This window comes from Dendrobium catenatum, unplaced genomic scaffold (genome assembly GCF_001605985.2).
Source record: "Dendrobium catenatum unplaced genomic scaffold, ASM160598v2 fragScaff_scaffold_1250, whole genome shotgun sequence".
Lineage (NCBI taxonomy): Eukaryota > Viridiplantae > Streptophyta > Magnoliopsida > Asparagales > Orchidaceae > Dendrobium > Dendrobium catenatum.
Genome location: NW_021319712.1, coordinates 342,822 through 364,647, shown reverse-complemented (window position 1 = coordinate 364,647; position 21,826 = coordinate 342,822). Strand labels below are relative to the sequence as shown.

The 21,826-nt window shown below is 34.5% G+C and overlaps 1 protein-coding gene across 1 annotated transcript in view; it reads left to right on the top strand.

The window, feature by feature from the left end:
- The window catches only part of LOC110110705 (endoribonuclease Dicer homolog 2a-like), a 96,098-nt gene that overhangs the window by 46,786 nt on the left and 27,486 nt on the right, over nt 1-21,826 (top strand). The window contains exon 8 of the mRNA XM_020842300.2: nt 12,592-12,801. Coding sequence (XP_020697959.1) covers nt 12,592-12,801 — 210 coding nt within the window. The remainder of the gene's footprint in view (nt 1-12,591; nt 12,802-21,826) is intronic.

Below are 21,826 nucleotides of genomic sequence, written 5' to 3'. Positions count from 1 at the left end.
GGTTAAAATTCCGGTGGTTACCGGCGGTATTAGCCGCCGGAAAACCGCCGCAAAAATAAACCGCCAGTAACACGCCGTCGGAAATAGTTTCCTACGCCATTTTTTCCGACGGTTTACAAACCGCCGTTAGACCGCCGGTAACATTAAAAACCGCCGGTAAATCTAGACTAACCGCCGGAAAAAACCGCCGGTTTTCAGCGTTTTTCCTGTAGTGATTGGCTACATCTTTTGGGGATTTTAAGCAGCATCTGTCATGTAAACAATTTATTATTTATGAGTGCCCCCCTTTTAGATATGGTCACCTGCAAGAAGAACATGTATATTTCTACTCTATCCACTTAAGGGCAAGTGCTCACAACACAGACAATCCAATAGACAATCGCTCCACAACATTAAATACATGCACAGAAGAAAAACAATATTAATCCTAGCATGCCTAGGGGGCTGTGCACCTAAATATGTAAAGCTTGTGTAGCATGTCACACTAAAGGTGTTTGGTTTTATTCAATGTTTAAAATTACTTATTCAGGTATTGAGGCGTTTTTCATTCGTGAGGCGAGGCGTAAGCCTCAAGGCGTTCTGAGGCGTAGCCTTAAAATCAAAGGATTCCGTAAACATAAAATGATAAATTTTTTATATACTAACGAGTGAATAATATAAAACATAAAAAAGCATAAGATATGAAGTGAAATCAAAACATCCAAATAATATGACAACATGAAATATAGTTCAACTCAAAATTCTATCTTTCCCAAATCCCGATATTTTTTTCATTAACATATAATTCCAATTTCCAAAAATAAATAGCAATGACATATCACATAAGAACTCATAAGTCATCCGTACTGTCATCACTAAGGGATTCTTCATTTGAATCATCATTATGATGAACTGCTCTCTACCCTTCCTCCTCTCCTATAGAGTCCAATGTCGGGCATTTACTTCAAGATTTTGTAAGTTTTAATATATATAGCGTGAGGCGTAAGCCTCATGCCAATGAGGCGAGGTGAGCCTCAAGGCGGACATCAACCAAGTTGAGGCACAAGCCTCATAAAAAAACTCGAGGCGTAAGCATCGAAGCATTTTTTACTGAAATTGCGCAAATGTGGGCCTCAAGGAGAGCCTCATATTGCGCAATTTTAAATAATAATTTTATTTTAGAATGAAGATGTTTAATCTTTATCCAAGGGTGGTTTCACTTTAAGTATTTTGTGACTTAAATATTTTATTTGATTTTTAAATGTTTCATATTTAGAAAGGTTATGAAGAACCTATAAAGTAGCCACTGCTTACTTTTGGGCAAGCCTGTTACTTATGAATCCTAAGATACAATGATGTTGTCATCCCACTTTTTGGGGGAGATGATTATCATTGTATCAAAAGGAACCTAAGTGATTTTTAGGTGTTTTAGAGTTATCTTATTGTTTTGGATAAGAGAAGTGTCTATCTAATAGGGTAAGATAGACATGCCTAAGGGGTTCCACTTAGGAGTTGGTGAAATTCATCCAATAGAGTAGGATGAAGTTCAACATAAAGGACAACTCCTAAGAGACATTTATGTGTTTATCATTTTAAATGTCATAGGAGAGATCACTTAATTTAGGTTGAATGAAAGTGATTTTCATATAACTTTTGGGTTGTAGGAAGAGGAGAATTTCTTTACAATTTTGACTTGTAGGAAAGAATGGAGAAATATAATTTAGAGATTGCAAATCAATGAAAGTTCTTTGAACATTTATTGTCCAAAGAGGGGATATACATTCTCATAATTTGGAGTCTTTGGAGAATGAGATAGTTTCCTACAACTTTTAAGTTATAGGAAAGGAGAAATGAAATGCAACTTATGAATTGCAAGTTGGTGATTATTCCTTGAACATTTTGATGTTCAAGGAGCAATTACTTGATTTAGGCTAAGTAAATTGTGAAGTTTCTTTGAGCATTCAATACTCAAAGGAAGATGGGCATTTGCTCAATTTTGGGCTAAGCAAATGAAGAAGACTATGATTTGAATCCTATGTCTAGAAGATTACTTATTGGTTTGTATTCCAACGAATAAATGATTTAATAAACTTCCTATAACTTTGGGGTTGAAAGAAAGATATGTAACTTGAGAGCTACAAAATTTAATGGATGTTCTTTGAATATTTTGTATTCAAAGAGAGATGATCATTCACTTAATTTAGGTTAAGTGAATGGAGAAGAAAGACTAGGATTTAGGTCTTAAGTCCAAGCGCGATGTTCAATTGCTAAACTTAGGTTCAAACAAATTGAAAGAAATAACTTAAAGTTTGGTTCTAAGTTCAATAACCCCATATAATAGTAAGTAGAAGTTTAGGTGAAGCTTCAAATTACTATACATGAAGGGAGAAGTGACATTTGTTTGTTGACTTTGTGTTTCAACAAACAAAGAAAGGGAAAGAACCTAGGAGTCGGTCCTAAAGTTAAAGGACTTATGCAATGATATTTTTAAAGGCTTGAGGAACCTTAGGATATCGTGCATAAGAAGATATTTGTTGGTTTTATGTTCCAACAACGGAGATAGGAGAACTTGGGATTTGGTTCCAAGTTTCAAATAACTCATACACTCCAACACTTGGAGCTTCGAGAACGCTCCATGCATTGTACATGGGAAAGGATGGTTCATTTGTTAATTACATATCTTAACAAAGAAATGATTAGACTTAGGATTTGGTTCTAAAGCCTTGAAGATTCATGTGAAAGAACTTTTGGAGCCTTGGAGGGACTCCAAAATATTTCACATGAAGGGAAAAGAGTATTTGGAAGAAAACTCTTTATATTTGTTGGAACTCATGCAACGTACAACTTAGAACTTTGAGGATGTTCTAAGCATCAAGCTTGAAAGGCAATTTTGACATGATTTAGAAATTCTTGGATAGGAGAGATCTATCCCTATGACTTCTAGGAGATTTAAGATCAAGTTGGGCATGATCTGACAAGAACCTAAGAATGCATGCATGTGCAGATGATTCTCCAAATCCGGGAATTTTAGCAATCTCATCTTAAACATTCAATTTTGGAAGTTATAAAATAGGGTTAGATAATTCCAAAACATGAGGTGTCATGGGCCTTTGAGGGTCCATAATGCATCTCAAGTTCATTTCTTTGAATTAAATAAGCCTATTTAATTATCTTCCAAACTTTCCCAAGTTAAGGATTACAATCCAAATCTTACAAACTAATTTAGTCAAGTATGCAAACATTTGGCTTGGAGATTTTGCAAGTTGCTCAATTCTCTAAATTTAGAGAGATGTCAAGGATGATTTCAATCAATCTATCAATTATGGGATTTAAAACATGAACAATGAATGTTCATGAAAGACCCCACTACTTGTAGGCTTTATAAATTAATTGAAATACAAACTCGGACATTTAGCAAATTGAGAGAAAATGACATGTCGTAGCGATGCATACCTCCTATATCTTTTAGTTAGTTTTGGCATGACTTGTGATTTGCTAAGGAAAGTAATGTATGCTACAATATGTGAAAGTTCCTATACATTGTCATTCAATATATGATTGAGTGATAATACTTAGCCTAAGGTTTGATTGTAGGCGAAGGCATTAGACACAAAATGAATCTTTCACATGCATTTGAGGAGTCGTTGGATAAAAATTTGACCACCCTACGCATATAACATGCCTCTTTGGCTCTCACAAGAGCAAACAGACAGAAATCACTGGATTTCCGCTGTTTTGCGGATAGGACAGCGCACATAGGTTTTGGGGAAGCAAAAAAATGAAGTTTCTATGGGCCTAGGGTTTGGGGACGTCAACCACACAACAATTGGCCTTGGGGGACCCTACATCTCACTAAGTTTTAGGATTTTACCTCAGTCAGGTTGTCCTAGCGCTCAAATCCAAGCTTTCAAATGCTATCCAAGCTCCTTTGAAGGCTCCAAGCTGCTGTCCAAAGCATTCGCAAGGAAGAAGACCGCTATCCAAGCCTCTCCGGACGTCGCCGCTGCTGTCCAAGCTTTTCCGGAGAGTCAATTTGCTGTCTGCTCCGGACAACAATTTTTTATGTTTGAAGGCTCCCAGAAGTGGTCGCTTGCTGTCGAAATGTTCCAAACAGCGGTCCAAGCTGCTCTGGATGACAAATATGTTGTCAAAGGCGTACCAAACTGCTGTCCACACTGTTTTGAGCTTGCCAGAGTTGATTCGGAAGGAGGGAGAAGTCTTCACAACAAGTAGGCAGCCTCCAAGTCTCTCTACTATCCTCCAACACTTCCCTTTTTGATTAAGAAGAGGAAAAGAGCAGGCTTATGCTCTTCCACTTGAAGAAAAGGAGGAAAATAGAGAGAAACTTCCCTCTTTTGGTCCAAGGAAAAAGAAAAACAGTAGCAAGGAACACCTACAGGTTCGGTTGCCCCCCCCCTTTCAAATAAAATATAATGATAATTAGCTTATTAATATGAAGACTTGAAGGCCTATGTCAGGATCAATCATCTTCACGAAGTCCTCGGCCATCGAATCTTTGATTCAGCCTAGTAGATTGAAAGGGTAAGTGCCATCCCAACGTTCCTTCTAGGGTAGTGGACTCCAGAGGGTTGCCAAATTTTCTAAAAAATATGATGAAAAGGAAAGAAAGAAAAATTTTGTTGGAGGGTAATTTTAAAATATATTTAATTAAATAAAAGGGCGAGTGATTTTTATTAATTTTTCTTCAAAAAATAAAAATGAAACTAATTTTAGAGCATTTTAAAAATATTTTAAGAGTTATTTTAAAACCAATTCGTGAGTACTATTAAATTTAAATCCATTATTCGTAATTAAAATTTTAGTTTCTTGTAAAATAAAATGATATTTGTTTTATTTAATTAAATAACCATGAAAATATTTTAATTAATTAATTAATTAATTTAAAACATGATAAATTAGAAAAAACAATCTTAGTTGATTAATTAATTAAAAAAAGCAATGAACTAATAAGAAAAAAAACAAGAAGAGGGAAATATTTACACTAAACCATCTCTAGTACAACGCTCTAATTGACTCGAACTCAAAACTTAAACACAAACTAAACTCAAAACTCAAATTAAAACTTAAAAAAAAAAACTCTAAACTAACTCAATCATCCAAATTCAAACTCTAACAAGCTTCAACCAGTGTGGGCTCCAAATACATGTAAACAAAAGCAAATTTAGTTCTATAGCAAAACAACAGTAATAAAAAAAAAATTCAAAAGTACTCTAACTAAAACAAAAGTATTGAATGCACAAAACAACAGTGTTGGGGCAGATGAAAACTGCAAACTAAGTAGTTGCTTTTAAATTTACTCTATTAGGTAAATTCTAAAAAAATTAGTAAATCTTAATCTAACTTATTCAGTTAGGGAACTTCTAACTGAAGTAATTATTCGTAAATGAATCTAATAGGTAACTTCTAAATGAAGCAACAAATCCTATTATATATAAAATTTAAAGGCAACTTTCATTAAAAGTAGTAAGACCTATCCCAAATAAATCTACAACCAACTTCTAATAGAAGCAGTAAGACCTATCCCAAACTAAAACTACAGGTAACATCCAATGAAGTAGTAAGGTTTTCCTTAATCAATATATTTGGAAAACTTCTAAGTAACAAATATTAAGTCAAATCTATAAGCGATTTGTGAGTGAAGCAGTAAGGTCTACCTCAAACTAAAATCAAATATGTAGGCAACTTCTAAGAAAATCCATAAGTCCAACCCAAACTAAATTAACAGGAAACTCTTAAGGGGCTCTTAAGCGGTGTAGTAAGCCCCATCGCAAATCAAATTATCGAACAACTCCTAAGTGGAGCTATAAGCCTCACCCTAGACAAATCTAATGGGCAACTCTGAAGCGAAGCCGTAAGCCCCATTGTAAACTAAATTATTGGGCAACTCCTAAGCGAAGCCATAAGCCCCATCCTAAACTAAATTACCGAACAACTCCTAAGAGGAACAATAATCCCAAAACTAAAGAAATTAACAAGCATTTGAACAGATATATGCCCCAAAACGTAAACCAGTATACTCAAAATCTATGAGAGGAGGCAACCTATGTCTGTTAATTAGATTCCCTGGATGCTGCAACCAATGGTTGCTAGTGCTGGTAGATTATGATCTATGATATTCCCGGGATGAGGGAATCATAAGATCTTGATCAACCCTCATTCCCTTAGAAGCGAGACTAAAACTTAAGATTTCAAAGCTATGCTAAAGTGTTTCATCCTTAATCGAGAGTTTTCTTCTACTAAAAAGAAGGGATAATTAACAAAGTGAGCTTGCGCTCATAGGAAGTAAAGACCTCATGTCTAATAAACCCTAATACAATCCTTGAGGAAAATTTGGTTAATTAAAAATCAATATACTAAGGAAAATGAAACCCTAAGCCTGAAGTTTCATGACCCGGCCCGACAAGCTCGTATAAATGAGGCGGGAATGGAGGTCGGGCGGTAGACTAAAATATTCCATCTTTAAATCTATTTCCATAACATTTGAAAGAGCCATTAAACATTAAATTCGAAAACACATAAATATAAAATCATTAAGACTCATATAGTTACCTTTCTTCCGAGGCACCTCTCCCACGGTACATATTTCCACCACTTCTACTCATGATAATTAAAATAATTATACCTGAAAAATTTTTAAACAACTTACAGTAAGCCAAAGTTTAGTAAGTAAAACATGCCTCTAAACTACAATAATTCAAGACAAATGGAGTAATATGCTAAATGCCACTTTTCTTTTAAAGATAATATAAATTTTACTTCCTAAAAACATAACATTAAACATACACAAATCATAAATTTATATCTTTCATATTCATTTTACATTAATCATATCAATATTCGTAACTTTCTTATTTTATATAGTACAATCATTGCAGGAGCCACCGTTTAGTATCATAAAGGTACTCTTTTACCATTTCTTTTTCTATAACATTTACCATTTTAACGTGCATAAGTACAGCATCCCCAACTAGTACCATAAGGGAGTGTGCTCCATCATTCAACATGCACATGTAAGCATACTATACCATAACATTTATATATCTTATCCATAATATATCCTAATGAAATATATAATAATTAACAATGATAACATAAAATAATTTAATATCTATATGTTTAACATTTAACATGATCAATTGATTTTCATAAGGAAAATCATGTACCAATAACAATAAGAAATTAAAAAAAGGACAATGATCGATGCATCCCCATTAGGAGAAGCAATTGTCATTAAGCAATTATCGTTATTGTAATAAAAAAGGAGTACTTACTTCGATTTAAAGGGTGTGATTTGATTTCTCCCCTCGAATGCCTTCCTTCGAGGTTCACGATTATCACCTATGAGCATTAATTTCTCCTAAAAAAATTTACAAAATAAATCTAAACTAAAATTTTTCTTCTCTTTTTAAACCACTCTAGTTCTCTCTCTCTCTAATTTAACACAAAGTATGTAATAATTCTATAAATTTATATTTTTGTCTAAACACATATTTTATCCAAATATTCCCTTTACCATTAACCTAAAATAATTCAAAATAATTTCTATTTTTGAATTTTTCTTAAAATAAAATTAGGAAAATAAATTTTTCATGAAAAACCCTAATTTCTATCATTAAAAACCCCGTATTATCATTTGGGATAATACATATTAAGATCTTTCCATAAAAATTAACATTCGACAAAAATCTTAAATTTTGAAGTTGAATATTTATTGAGGAAAATACAAATTTCATAATTAGAAAATATTTTTAGATCTACTCAAACATTCTTTTTGAAAAATATCAATTTTTAGAGAAACCCTAATTTTTTTTTTCCAAAAATCTAAGGGGAAATGAAGATTTATAAGTTTAGGAACATACCTTAGATTTCCTTTGACTTCCCTCTTTGATTTCTCGCAAGAAGCTTCCCCGAAAACCGCCTTACCACCACTGCCCGAAGACTAACCCGGCGCCTTCCTCTCCCTTCCGCACGCGCCTCTTCTTACGTTCGGTTTCGGCCGAACAAAATAATGGGGACCGAATGAATTTCGGTCCCCTATTAAGAGGAGGGTTAATGCATAATATCTTATTTGCCCTCACTTAAAATATATCATCTTTAATACTCACTAGGGGTAATTTTAAGTATTATGAATCTTTCATGATTTTTAATTTCAAATATAAGCAAAATTTCATAGAAGTTATTTATACTGTTATGTTCGAAATTTTGCGTAGAATTTTATAAAATTATTTTCGCCAAATTTTGATGATTTTGAAAAATTAACTTAAATCTTATCGCGGCACATTGAAAAGTGTGTGATGTCTAAAATTGACATTTTTTTATTTTTACAATTCTGCCCTCCTAAGAAAATTTCGTCTTCGAAATTTACGTACAACTTTTAGTTACACAATCAACCAACATCTTCCATTTCATTTAATATAAACTTCAACATTAGAACAGAATAAATTAAACTTTTTATATATCATAACAAGATAACCTACTAAATCCAAAACATCATATTTAACATTACAAGTCACTAAAAAAATAGATAGTAAAGCCATCTCAACTATCCTTGTCAGCATCTATGGATTCATTGAACTCCTGCTGAGTCAAAGTGTAAACTTGTAGTCAAACATTCTTCCTGGATTTATTTTGCACTAAACCTACAACTGATAGTTCTATCATCTTTTGTTTGCTAAAGGTCCTCTGTGAAGGTACTTCCCTTGATTTCATTTCTTCTGAAGCCTTTTGAACCAATACAAGACAATATTTTGCTATGTGGCTAGGCTGATGACACCAATAGCAAGTGTTGGAGCCAATCAAACATTCACTCTTATGCAATCTGCCACATTTAGCACAAGCTTCTATAACTTTACTAATAGTTGCACCACTAACTCCACTAGGGCTAATCTTGGGTTTCTTCTCATTTGATCCTCTAGTCTGATTGCTTTGAATATCCTTTTCAAAACTCTTCCTTCTATGTTGGTTCCTTATCTTCTGAATAGCTTGCAAATCTGACTCAATCCTTTGGGCCCTCTCTACTAGAGTAGGATAATCCTCAATGCCAAAATGAATCAAAGGTTGTCTAATGTTATCCTTCAAACCAGATAAGAAACGATGACATTTTGTCTTCTGCATTGAGTATCAGATGGGAGGCATATATACCTGGAAAGTCTAGTGAACTCGGACTCATACTGAGTAATAGTTCTATCAACTTGTATTAATCTGTTGAATTTATCTTGCATCTGTCTTTTACCTGACATTAGTACATACCAATCCCAGAACACTTTTAAAAACTCTCTCCATGAGACTTGACTACTAGATCGCTCTCCAAAAGTCTGTTGTAGTTGGATTGCCACCATCTTTTTTCCTCAACATTAAAGGAAAAAGCAGCGAGAGTAATCCTTCTATCTTCAGGGTTGGACATACCCTCCAGAATCTTCTCTATTCTCATCACCCAATCTTCTGCCCCTATTGGTTTACTACTTGAAACATCGGAGGCTTCAGATCTTTGAATAGGTTTAAATTTTTATCCATTAAAGAGCTTCCACTACCACTAATCTGGGTCTGAGTTTTCTTAATCATTTGGGTCATTATTGCCATCTTTTGTGTAAATGATTCTATAGTAACATTGATGCTACTACTCGAAGGCTCTATTACGACTGGTATCTCCCTCATAATTTTTAGGATCCATGGCTCTGAGATATAATGCGATAAAATAAAATTAGTAGTCTATAACACACATATCATATACTTTCTCTAGCCTATATAATCATCCTATTGGCTCTTTCATATTGATCAATATTCTTAAACCTTTGCTCTGATACAACTTTTGTCACGACCCGGCCTGGTAAGCTCGTATAAATGAGGTTGGAACGGAGGTCAAACAATAGACTAAAACATCAAATCTCTAAATCTATTACCATAACATTTGAAAGAGCCACTAAAACATTAAATTCGAAAACACAAACATAAAATTATTAAGACTCATATAGTTACCATTCTTCCGGCGCGCCTCTCCTACGGTACACGTTTCCATCCCTTCTACTCATGATGATAAAAATAATTATACCTGAAAAATTTTTAAACAATTAACAGTAAGTTAAAGCTTAGTAAGTAAAATATGCCTCCAAACTACAGTAATTTAAGGTAGATGGAGTAATATGCTAAATGTCACTTTTCTTTTAAATATAACATAAAATTTATTTTTTATAAACATAACATTAAGCATACACATAAATCATAAATCCATATCCTTCATATTCATTTTACATTCATCATATCAATATTCGTAACTTTCTCATTTCATATATAGTACATATATAGTACAATCGTCACAGGAGCCACCGTCTAGTACAATAAAGGTACTTCATCGTCTAGTACCATAAAGATACTTCTTTACAATTTCCTTTTCTATAGCCTTTACCATTTTAACGTGCACGAGTACAACGTCCCCAGCTAGTACAATAAGGGGGTGTGCTCCATTATTTAACATGCACATGCAAGTATGCTATACTATATATATATATATATATATATATATATATATATATATCTTATCCATAACATATCCTAATGAAATATATAATAAATAATAATGATAACATAAGATAATTTGACATCTTTATGTTTAACATTTATCATGATCAATTGATTTTCATAAGGAAAATCATGTAGCAATCACAATGAGAAATCAAAAAGAAAACAATGATTGATGCATGCCAACTAAGAAAAGCAATTGTCATGAAGCAATTATTGTTACTGTAATAACAAAGGCAGTACTTACTTTGATTTAAAGGATTTGATTTGATTTCTCCGCTCAAACGCTTTCTTTCGAGGTCCACGATTATCACCTATGAGCATTAATTTCTTCTTAAAAAAATCTACAAAATAAATCTAAATTAAAATTCTTCTTCTCTTTTTAAACCACTCTAAGTTCTCCCTCTCCCTCTCTATCTCTCTAATTTAACACAAAGCATGTAACAATTTTAAAAATCTATATTTTGTCTAAACTCATATTTTATCCAAATAATCCCTTTACCATTACTTTAAATAATTCAAAATAATTTCTATTTTTCAGATTTTTCTTAAAATAAAATTAGAAAAATAAAATTTTCATGAAAAATCTTAATTTCTATTATTAAAAATCCCCATACGATCATTTGGGATAATACATGTTAAGAACTTTCCATACAAATTAACATTCGGCAAAACCCTAAATTTTGAACTTTAAGATTTATTGAGGAAAATACAAATTTCATAATTAGAAAATGTTTTTAAATCTTCCCTAACATTCTTTTTGAAAAATATTAATTTTTGGAGAAATTCTAAAATTTTCTCCTCCAAAAATCTTATGGGAAATGAAGATTTATAGGTTTAGGAACGTACCTTAGACTTCCTTTGACTTCCCTCTTTGATTTCTCCGAAGAAGTTCCACCGGAAACCGCCCTACCACCACCGCCCGATGCCCTACCTGACGCCTTCCTCTCCCTTCAGCGCGCGCCTCTTCTTATGTTCGGTTTTGGCCGAACGAAATAATAGGAATCGAATGAATTTCAGTCCCCTATTAAGAGTGGGAGGGTTAATGCATAATGTCTTAATTGCCCTCACTTAAAATATATCCGCTTTAATATTCACTAGGGGTAGTTTAGGTATTATGAATCTTTCATGATTTTTAATTTCAAATCTTGGCAAAATTTCATAGAAGTTCTATATATCATTTTGTTCGAAATTTTGTGTAGAATTTTATAGAATTACTTTCGTTAAATTCTGACGACTTTGAAAAATTCACTTAAGTCTCGTCGCGGCGCATGAAAAGCTTGTGATATCTAAAATTGACGTTTTTCTGGTTTTACAAAGAGCGGGATACATGCCTAGCGCCATTTTTCTTGAGCAAACATAGTTTTCCTAGCAATCAAGCATAAGTTGATAAGGACTTCAAATCCTGTTTTTTGGTGGAGCAGGAATAGAGAAAGTAACTCTATGTTCTTAATTTTACCAGGATTCAAGCAGTGCACAATTACTATTCGATTGACTTTGATATTCTTTATTTATTAGTTATTGGAGCTACTTGTCAGTTATCAATCGTTTTGTAGTTTGCTTTATATCCTTTTTTTTTTGTTTTTCATGTTATTGGTCTTTTTGTACCCTTTTCAAATGCCGTTTATAAAATTTGCTTTAAACAATTACTGGTTTGGGAATGGGCAAGGACAATTTTCATGACCCCTACTTTACTCGAACCTGTCCTGTATTTTGCCAGAGGGGTGGAGTGAGTTAGCCAAGCATAATATAATGAGAATTCAAAATTTTTTTGATCCACATCTTCAAAATTTCAAAATTTTGTCAAACTCATTAAGAATATCATGTTGACAGTGTGGCTTTCTTTTAATGTTATTTTGCAAGTTTGATAACTGATAATTTTTCCTTAACAATACATATTATTCTTGTGCCATTAGTTAGATTTTCATTTTTTTAATGATCTACCTATCTATTAGTTTTCTTTTTGTTATCCCAGGCTTTTCTTCTAATGTTCAAGGGCATTAGGATGCTTGCATATTTTTTGCGTGTTTGTTTTTCAATTCGCTGATCATTATTTTTTCTTGGCTTTTCATATAGATGCTGGAAGCAATTACAACCAGAAAGTGCAGAGAAGAATTTTCGCTGGAATCATTGGAAACAGTTGGTGATTCTTTTCTGAAATATGTGGCCAGCAGATATCTTTTTAAAACGTACAAACATTATCACCAGGGATTACTTACAGCTAGAAGGGAAAAAATGATTTCAAACTATGCTTTATGTAGGCTTGGGCGGGCTAAGAATCTGTCGGTATATCTTTATCCATTTTTTTAAATGTATTTTCAACTTTCCCATCATTTTGATCACTATAAAATTTACAATGTTTTTTTAGTATTATTTACTGATCTACAGCCTTATTGCTTATAGTTTTTATGTGATGAGGACTTAGAGGCAGATCTTATTATGTTGATATTATTTGAATTTAATACAATCTTAGGCATGGATTGGTTATCTTGTTATTTTGTAACTATAGATTATAACAAGGAGGTTATATTTTAAATGCGAGGAGAGAAAAAATTTAAATTTCGAGGGGATAGAGGGATAATCGTTGTTATGGTTTCATCTTTAAAGGCTTATCACTTATTGAGGAAAGGATATGAAAGCTTTTTGGTCTATGTTAAGGAGGAGAAGAAGGCAGGAAAAGAGCTGAAGGATATTCCAATTGTACAGGAATATCCAGAAGTGTTTGCAGATGATTTACCTAGCTTACCTCCAAGCAAGGAAATAGATTTTTCTATTGAATTGGTGACATGAGCCAAATCTATTGCTAAAGCTCCTTATAGAATGATAATAAAAGAACTGAGGGAGTTGAAAGATCAATTGCAAGAGTTGCTGGATAAAAATTTCATTAGACCTAGTACCTCACCTTAAGGTGCTCCTGTACTATTTGTGAAGAAGAAAGATGGAAACTTAAGGTTCTGGACAAATTATAGAGAATTGAACAAGCTGACTGTTAAGAATAAATATCATCTTTCAAGGATAGATGATCTGTTTGATCAGTTGGAAGGTGCTTCAATATTTTTTAAGATTGATTTTAGGTCAGGATATCATCAACTCAAGATTAGAGATGAAAATATACTAAAGACAACATTCAAATCAGATATGGGCATTATGAATTTGTGGTAATGCCTTTTGATTTTACAAATGCCCCTGCTATGTTTATAGATCTCATGAATAGAATCTTTAATCCCTTTTTAGATCTATTCGTAATTGTGTTCCTAGATGATATTCTGGTATACTCTCCAGCTGAAGAAATTCATGCATATCACTTAAGGGTTGTATTGCTAGCATTAAGAGGAAATGAATTGTACGCTAAATTCTCTAAGTGTGAATTTTGAATGAAGAGTGTAAAATTTTCGGGTCATGTGATCAGTGATGGAAGGATATATGTGGATCAACATATGGTACAAGCTATAGCTGATTGGCCACGACCTGCTATAGTGATAGATGTCAGCAGCTTTTTGGGTTTAGCTGACTATTATAGAAGATTTGTTGTAGGGTTTTCACAAATTTCTATGCTATTATCATGTTGTCTCAAAAAGTAATGAAGTTTGAATAAACAGCTTAGTGTGAATATGCTTTCCAGAGATTAAAACAATGTTTAACGACTGCTCCAGTGCTCACTATTCCTTCAGGGTCATATGGATTTCAGTTTTATAATGCTGTTTCATATAACAGGTTGGGATGTGTGTTGATACAGAATCAAAGAGTCATTGCTTATGCTTCTTGGCAGTTGAAAAATCATGAAAGGAATTATCCAACTCATTATTTGGAATTTAACTGTAGTGATTTTTGCTTTCAAGATTTGGAGGTATTACTTGTATGTGGTAATATGTGAAGTTTTTATTGACCACCAGAGTTTAAAGTATATTTTTCACACATAAATGTTGACTAATTAAAAAAACAAAAAAAAAAAAGAAAAAAATTGAACGCATGAAAAGCAACCGCCTTCGCCGGCCTAACCTCAAAAATGACGCACCTCTTCGGAGACATGAACAATTCAAAACAATAAAAGGATGAAATTTGGAGAAGGAAAAAAAAAACTTACACTCATTCGTTCGACTTCGTTGCTCCACAAAGGTGTCTAGGGTTCGCCCTTCATCTTCTCTCTTCATTGTTGGTGTTCAATCTCCTTGCTTCTCGGGGGGCGAAGAGATTGCACGCTCTTGTCCTTCCGCTCCTTTATTGCCGCCCGACTTCGTTGCTCCACAAAGGTGTCTAGGGTTCGCCCTTCAAACTTCCGCTCCTTTCTGGGTTGCATATGATTAATTGAGCAAGTGATAAATAACTGGTGTTTGCAAGTGTATGTTGGTATGCTGTGATACAATTCTACTTCATTGTCTCGACTGATGTTATAGACTGACGGGATAGATAAGATGACTTCTGTAGGGATTTGATGCACGTACTGATTCATTGAGCTTTACGGACTTTTATACTGCTTATTGATTCTTTAAATGTCAATTGAGGATTTGACCATTTCTATATTGATTTCCGTTACTGCATTGATTACTATTTATGTACTGATTTTTGTACCTGCATCGATTCAATGATCATGTGTAAGTGACTGTTATTGATTTGATTGATTGACATGCATATTGTTTCCGTATCATGCTTTGATTTCAGTTGTAGGCTTTGGTGACCTGCTGGGCTATTTAAGCTCATTATATGTGGTTAATGATTTCAGGTACAGAACCTCCCGCGTGAAGCTTCTTTCAGATGCTAGTGTAGTTTTTCGTAGTTTTTGGTTCATATACTGTTTTGTAGCCCGAGTGGCTATTGTACATGTTCTTTTGGACTGTGTATATGAAATGTCGAAATGTGAATTATAGTATTTTGATGTATTTATTTTCTGTAATGCAATTATCATTTCTGGATGTCTGTATTGATCTGAGAGAAAAAAAAAGAGAAGAAGAAAAAGAATGTCAAACGAATCCTTTCGCTATAGATGTCTGGGACGTCACAATTGGTATCAGAGCTAGGTTAGTGAAAGGATTTGCTTATATCCAGAGTTACAGTGACGATTGCATTATTTGATTTGTTTTGCTTTATGTGTTTGATTTTTTTATTTTTCCCTATGGATTTTATTTGAATGAATTTGTATTGATTAGGCCAATGAATCAGAAGGGAAAGAAAGCTGAATTTGCTACTGACTTTTCTATGACATCTGAAAATATGAAAAAGTTTGTTGATATAGTCACTGAAATGGTGAGCGATAAATTAGCAAAACGTTTTGGACGTAGTGTTAAGAAAAGTGGTGAAAAGAAAAATTGTGAAAGTAGCAGAATAAAAACTATTAATGTTTGTGTATGTTGTGGGAAGAGACATATAGGGCAGTGTTATAGGAGAACAGGACAATGCTTTCGATGTGGTGCCTATGGACACAGAATGGTACAATATCCAGGACTTGGACCAGGACCTGTTCAGACTGACAACATACAGTTGAAAACTGTGAAAGATGTTTCTCAAGTGCCTGAAAATATGACTTGTATGAGTTTATTTAACTTATTGTATTCAACGAGATTTTTAATTGATTTCGATATGATTTGTACGATTTTCTTATTTGGTTCACGTTTTGATTGAACGGATTTGTTTTATTTTGATTTTGCATTTGAACCCTTAAGAGAAATGTCGAGGATGACATTTTTCTTAAGGTGGGTAGATTGTAAAACCCCTAAAAAGTCCATTTTTGTGAATGCTGTTAGTCCGGACGAACTAGCCTTAGTATGGGACGAACTGAAGAAAATTGTGAAGAAATCTGTATGGTTCATCTGGACGAACCTGTAAGGGTCGGGACGAACCGTCGGGACGAACCGAACAGAGAGTTTCGTCCAGGGACGAAGAAAATTGGAATTAATTTCGTCTGAACGTTTTGAGTACAGAGGAGGTCGTCCCGAGATGAATGGGAATCGTCCGTGACGATCCTGCTTGTAAATTGAGGATTTGAGATATTTTGAGATATTTTTGAAGAGAGAAAAAGGATGGAGAGAGAAAGAGAAGGAAAGAGAAAGAAGAAGCTTGATTTTGGAGGCCGCGCTGCGCTTTTCGTCCGATGCCGCTGTTGAAAGAATTGTTCGTCTCGCAGTAAGGAATCCGAATCCTATTTCTGATTTCGAGTTTTGGTATTTTTCTACTCAGTTTTGTGTTTTTGTTACCGAAAAACGTGTATATCTTTGTATTGACGAAACTTTTACCGCGTAACTTTTGGTATGTTATTGAATTGATGTTTTTGTACGATTTGAGTATTTTCTGGAAAGTTTTTACCGGATTTTTTAAGTTCTGTGCGCTTTTTATCGAATAGAAAATTATCTAGCTATTGAAAAATATTGCTTCAGTACAAGTAAAGCTTTGTAACGTTGTTTTACACGATTTCTGGTAATTTGGTGATTTTCTGAATTTGTGAATTTTGTGGAAATTCCGTATACTGCCGTTATGCTGCTGACAAATTTTTTGAAGTATTTGATTTTTCTGATTTAAATGTTTTGATATGCTGTGATATCAGAAGGGAGTTATAAGGGGCTGGAATCCTTTGTGATTCCATTGTCTGGGTCTAGGAAATCTGAAAACAAGTTCTGTTCTGAAAATTATCTGAAAGCAAGTTCTGTTCTGAAAATTATGTATATCTGTTATTTTCTGGTGCTTTAAGCACAAAGGGAGACATAAGGGTCCAGAATCCGTTGAGATTCTGTCAATGTCAGGGAAGGGAGGCATAAGGGGCCAGAATCCGTTGAGATTCTGTCAGGGTCCGGGAATCTGATATCTGTTATGTGAAATGTGCTTTTATGATTTGAATTCTGTTCTGTATGATTCCGTTTGTTCTATTATGTACGATTCCGTTTGTTCTGTTCTTTAAGATCGAACCTTATTATCAAACAGGAATTTTATCCAGCCCTGCTAAAAGAGCTTCGTACTCAGCTTCGATTCAAGCTGGAGAAATGGTGGAATTTGCCAGCGCGATCTGGGACGGAAGGATTCGAACCTCCGAGTAACGGGACCAAAACCCGTTGCCTTACCTCGGATTTTGATAAGTTCAGTTTCCTATATGAACCTTCCAGTCCTATCTATATAGAATCCGCGGGGTATAACCTCCTCAGGGCAGGGCCCCCTCGGCCCGTTGGAAGGGAATAGGGATACGGAAGTTAGGGGATGTCAGGAGTGTACAAGTCTAGTTGTCACGAGAAAGGCGATTCCTGCTGTTCGTTACCAGTGAGTGTCCCTTTCAACATCCACACGGCACAAACCGCATCTCGCCCACATGGCTGTCATCATGCTTAGGCGCGTATAAAACAGAAATCACCTAATCATGGCTTTTTCTAGCGCCTTCCCCTTCTTATGAGTGTCGTAAGTCTGATAAGCCTAGACTTTGCGAGGACCCGAAAAAGGAAAAGTCAGACCTGGACTACTTAGCCTTTGCATCCATTCCAGGAAGCATTCCCGTCTTGCCTGGCTTGCAAGACAACAAGAAAGATCTATTCTTTATGCTACGCACCTCAAATCAAATGGCATTAGCTAAGATCCGAAGCTTCGCCTCCGTGCGTGGCGTGAAGTACGACCCTCAGGATGTTAGACCAATGCTACCCCTGCTAAATAAAAAGACTGTACGATTCCGTTTATTCTGTATGATTCTGTTTGTTCTGGAAGATTTCGTTGGTTCTGCGAAATCTGACTTGAATATTCTGCTATTCGAAATAAATTCAGTTCTTCTGTATCAGCTGTTTGATTATTCTATTCAAGTATCTGAATATCGTATTTCATTTGATTATATACGATTTTTGTGATTATCTGAATTCTGTACGAATTTATGAGTTTCCTGTCATTGCACGATTTCATTGATATTTCATACTGTACGTGTCACTGAATACAGATACCGATATGGATATTGATATTGCATCGATTCATTGATCTTATGTATACCGAAATTATTGATTCATCGATACTATTGACTTATTGATACCATTGATTCATTGATACTACCGATACTGATACCGATACCGATACCGACACCGATATTACTGATTCACTAACACTACTGATTCATTGCATTGATTTATGGTACGTGATACACCGAATACTGACCGATACATGTGATACCCTGATACATGTGATTCATGTGATTTACCGAGCATGTGATCTAGAATATGATTTTACTGTATTGATTGATTTTAATTGTTATTATTGATTTGATTCAATTGTTCTTACGATATATTGAATTGATTGTTTTATGTGATTTCATACCGTTTGATATTATTGACCCGAAGTGATTTCTTTATTGATCTGATTGATTCTATTGATATGATTGAGTGATGTTAATCGTATTTGATTTGACGGATTTACTAGTACTTACTCATTTACTGAGGATTTATTGTTACTGTCCGGATTTACTGTTACTACGCGATTTCATATTATTGACTCGAAGTGATTTCTTTATTGATCTGATTGATTCTATTGATATGATTGAGTGATGTTAATTGTATTTGATTTGACGGATTTACTAGTACTGACTCATTTACTGAGGATTTATTGTTACTGTCTGGATTTACTGTTACTACGCGATTTCATCGTTATAGCATAATAGTTCATGTCGTCATTGGATTGTTATTGATATGGATACATACGCTGTTGCTACTGATTCACTGTACTAACTTTATGCACGTGATATACTGAGCAAGTGACATGTGATTCACTGAGCACGGGATATTGATTTCTGGGTTGCATATGATTAATTGAGCAAGTGATAAATAACTGGAGTTTGCAAGTGTATGTTGGTATGCTGTGATACGATTCTACTTCATTGACTCGACTGATGTTATAGACTGATGGTGTAGATAAGACGACTTCTGTAGGGATTTGATGCACGTACTGATTCATTGAGCTTTGCGGACTTTTATACTGCTTATTGATTCTTTAAATGTCAATTGAGGATTTGACCATTTCTATGTTGATTTCCGTTACTGCATTGATTACTATTTCTATACTGATTTTCGTACCTACATCGATTCAATGATCATGTGTAAGTGACTGTTATTGATTTGATTGATTGACATGCATATTGTTTTCGTATCATGCTTTGATTTCAGTTGTAGGCTTTGCTGATCTGCTGGGCTATTTAAGCTCATTATATGTGATTAATGATTTCAGGTACAGAACCTCCCGCGTGAAGCTTCTTTCAGATGCTAGTGTAGTTTTTCATAGTTTTTGGTTCATGCATTGTTTTGTAGCCCGAGTGGCTATTGTACATGTTCTTTTGGACTGTGTATATGAAATGTCGAAATGTGAATTAAAATATTTTGATGTATTTATTTTCTGTAATGCAATTATCATTTCTGGATGTCTGTATATATCTGAGAGAAAAACAAAGAGAAGAAGAAAAAGAATATCAGATGAATCCTTTCACAATTGGTATCAGAGCTAGGTTAAGGAAAAGATTTGCTTATATCCAGAGTTACAGTGACGATTGCATTATTTGATTTATTTTGCTTTATGTGTTTGATTTTTTTATTTATCCCTACGGATTTTATTTGAATGAATTTGTATTGATTAGGCCAATGGATCAGAAGGGAAAGAAAGCTGAATCTGCTACTGAAAAACTTAAGTGAATTAGACAAAAACAAACTTTTTATATCATAAAGACTCTTACAAGACGCTTACAAATGATACTTAGAAAAGGACTTACAAACTTAAGAAATAAAGACTTAAACAAGACGACACCCTAAAATTGCTTCACTTAGAGACGAAAAATACAGATGGAGTGGCACTTGCGGAGAGACGAAGAGATTAGAAGCCAAGAAGAAGGGTGGAAGGAGCCCGCAGGATTTCCGGAGGGGATGAGAAAGAAGAACAGACAAAGCTCGCAAGCTTTTCCAATAACCCGCAGGTTAGATTCCAAAAATCACATATCATTCAATTTTTTTAAAAAAGCCCAAAACATCTACTATATATAGGCATAAGAGGGGAACTTAACAGCCATTAAAATTTTAATTAAAAGCTGGAAATAGAAGGACAAAAGGCACCTAAAAACTGCAGTATAAATTCTTGGAATTCTTCCCAAAACAGCTACCAAACAGTCCCAAAAAACTGTCCAAATTCTATCCAAAATACAGCCCAAAAACTGTCCAAAAATAGTCCCAAAAACTCTTCATATTCCCATATAAAAATAATAGAATTGAAGGCTAACAACTCCTGCACATAAATTCCAATCGGCACAGCAAAGGAGAGAAGGAAAAAGGCCACGGAACCAGGTAAATTCACAAAACCCAGCAGCTTTTAGAAATCCCAAACGTCACAGCAAAGTTCAATGAGGAAGGCCATGGTTTCAACACAGGAATCCAGCGGGTAAAGCAAGAGTTCAATTCACGGTAAAGGAGGGGATTAATTCACAGCAAAATTCAATGAGGAAGGCCACGGTTTCAGCAACCAAGCATAGGAAACCAACAGGCTTTTCTTGGGTTCCAGCAGGCAGCAGCCATATTAATTCTCGATAAAAAGGGGGGCCAAGGCAATAAAGAAGGCAGCAAAACCAAAGGTTCAACAGCAGCAGCAAACCATGGGAGGAAATCAGCAGGAAACCGCAGCAACCCAAGGGTCAAAAGGGAGAGGAAAAGGCAATATAAATTATAGAAAAGAGGAGGAAGAAGAAAAGCCATTGTTTAAGAAGTAATGAGCTAATTTTTAGTTCAATAAATGAACTAAAAATCAGCTCATAATGAGCTAACCTTCCACAAGATATTAATAAGATAGAGAAGTCAAAAATCAAATATTAGGATTTGATTTGACCCTCCCCTTGGCTACATCAGCAGTAAAAGGACACTTAAAGGGCACCTAAAGGGCAGCTAAATGGCTGTAAAATGGCACTTAAAGGACACCTAAAGGGCAGCTAAAGGGCACCTAAAGGGCAGCTAAAGGGCAGTAAAATGGCACTTAAAGGGCATCTAAAGGGAAGTTAAAGGGCAACAAAAAGGCAGCTAAAGCGCAACTCTGTCATCAAAAGCATATGTCATTAGCTCTAAAATGGATGACTATATGAAAAGTGAAATAAGGTATATATGGGGATAGGCTCGCACAAGTAAAGGCGAAAGACCTGATGAGATAAGCCTACACTCTTAATTCTAGAAGTTGAGAAATTTGACTCAACCTTGAATGAGAGAATAGCTTCCATTCTAAAAGTTTGGGAAGTTAGACCCAACCTTGAATTGGAAAGTTGAAATGGTGCAAAAGCTTATAGCCATTATATAACTTATTTAAAGATGTGGAATAATTTTTGTAAGATAAATAATACTGT